Source organism: Sinocyclocheilus rhinocerous, unplaced genomic scaffold (genome assembly GCF_001515625.1).
Source record: "Sinocyclocheilus rhinocerous isolate Xijiao unplaced genomic scaffold, SAMN03320098_v1.1 C36429182, whole genome shotgun sequence".
Lineage (NCBI taxonomy): Eukaryota > Metazoa > Chordata > Actinopteri > Cypriniformes > Cyprinidae > Sinocyclocheilus > Sinocyclocheilus rhinocerous.
Window position 1 is genome coordinate 1 of NW_015780859.1, and position 1,122 is coordinate 1,122.

Below are 1,122 nucleotides of genomic sequence, written 5' to 3' on the forward strand. Positions count from 1 at the left end.
TTGCATGTCCTCAGAATGCATGAGGGTGATGCGCTACTGGCTGGTCATTCCTCATCTCCAGCACAGAATGGATCAAAGATACCTGGACCTACGGGTTCTCCACCCACGACCGTTCAGCCTCAAACTACAACCGCAGAGAGTTTGGCTCATAGCATCAGAAGCAAGTTTCTGAATAAGCTTCATAAAGTCCCATGTGAGTACACAGTCTCTCTCACACACATAAACACTCACTCACCTGTGTATTTATTGTTGTTCCTGTGTGTGTGTGTCATTTCAGTACCATCCTGGGCTCTGGTGGCCCTCGGCTTCCTCATAGTCCTCATCACGCTCAGCTGCTGCCTGTGTTTCTGCAAGAAGATGATATTTAAGAAGAAAAAGGAAAAGGGTGGAAAAGAGAAAAATGAAAAGAACACCATTAACCTGTCAAACGTGAAAGAGGACAGAACAAAACAGGTACAAATTATTAGACAAATTGTGTACACACATACATGCAATGTGTGTATAATTATTATTAGGGATGTCGATGTTCTGTTCATATTTTTTTCCAAGCACATTTTACCAATGCCAAACCACATATATATGTTGGAGGATGTATCTATGGTAATGACCGGCATTTGGATGGTTGCATTTACAGGCTGTTCATCACCGCACTGATTCTGATCCCAAGGAAGAGGATCCTGAGTCTAAAGAGGCTGCAAAACTTGGAAAACTTCACTATACCCTTGATTACAACTTCACTGACAGCGCGGTATGAATACAAATCAGCGACCAGCATTAATTCAGTCATCAATATCCATATTAATGAGAGAAACTTGCTTCAGCAGGGGTTTTTATCGGCAGGGGGCTTTTATTGTAATGTCAGAGTGGAGAACTTCATCTTAAAATTAAAATTATGGATCATTTGAATGACTTTTCTTTTTCAGTTAATTGTAGGTGTGATTGAGGCAGAAGGTCTTGCTGCTATGGATATGAGCGGCACTTCGGATCCATATGTGAAAGTCTACCTCCTCCCTGACAAGAAGAAAAAGTTTGAGACAAAAGTTCACCGCAAAACACTAGATCCAACTTTTAATGAGCACTTCACCTTTAAGGTACATCTTAAAATCCACTTGCACTAAAAAA

General features: G+C 41.0%; 1 protein-coding gene across 1 annotated transcript; it reads left to right on the forward strand.

Moving 5' to 3' along the window:
- Positions 1-15: 15 nt before the first annotated feature.
- On the forward strand, positions 16-1,091 carry LOC107736001 (synaptotagmin-1-like; the record flags this gene model as incomplete). Its single annotated transcript, XM_016547522.1, has 4 exons — positions 16-193; positions 278-453; positions 635-748; positions 924-1,091. Coding segments are annotated over exons 1-4 (636 nt in total), but the record flags the coding sequence as incomplete, so codon positions are not given.
- Positions 1,092-1,122: the final 31 nt, after the last annotated feature.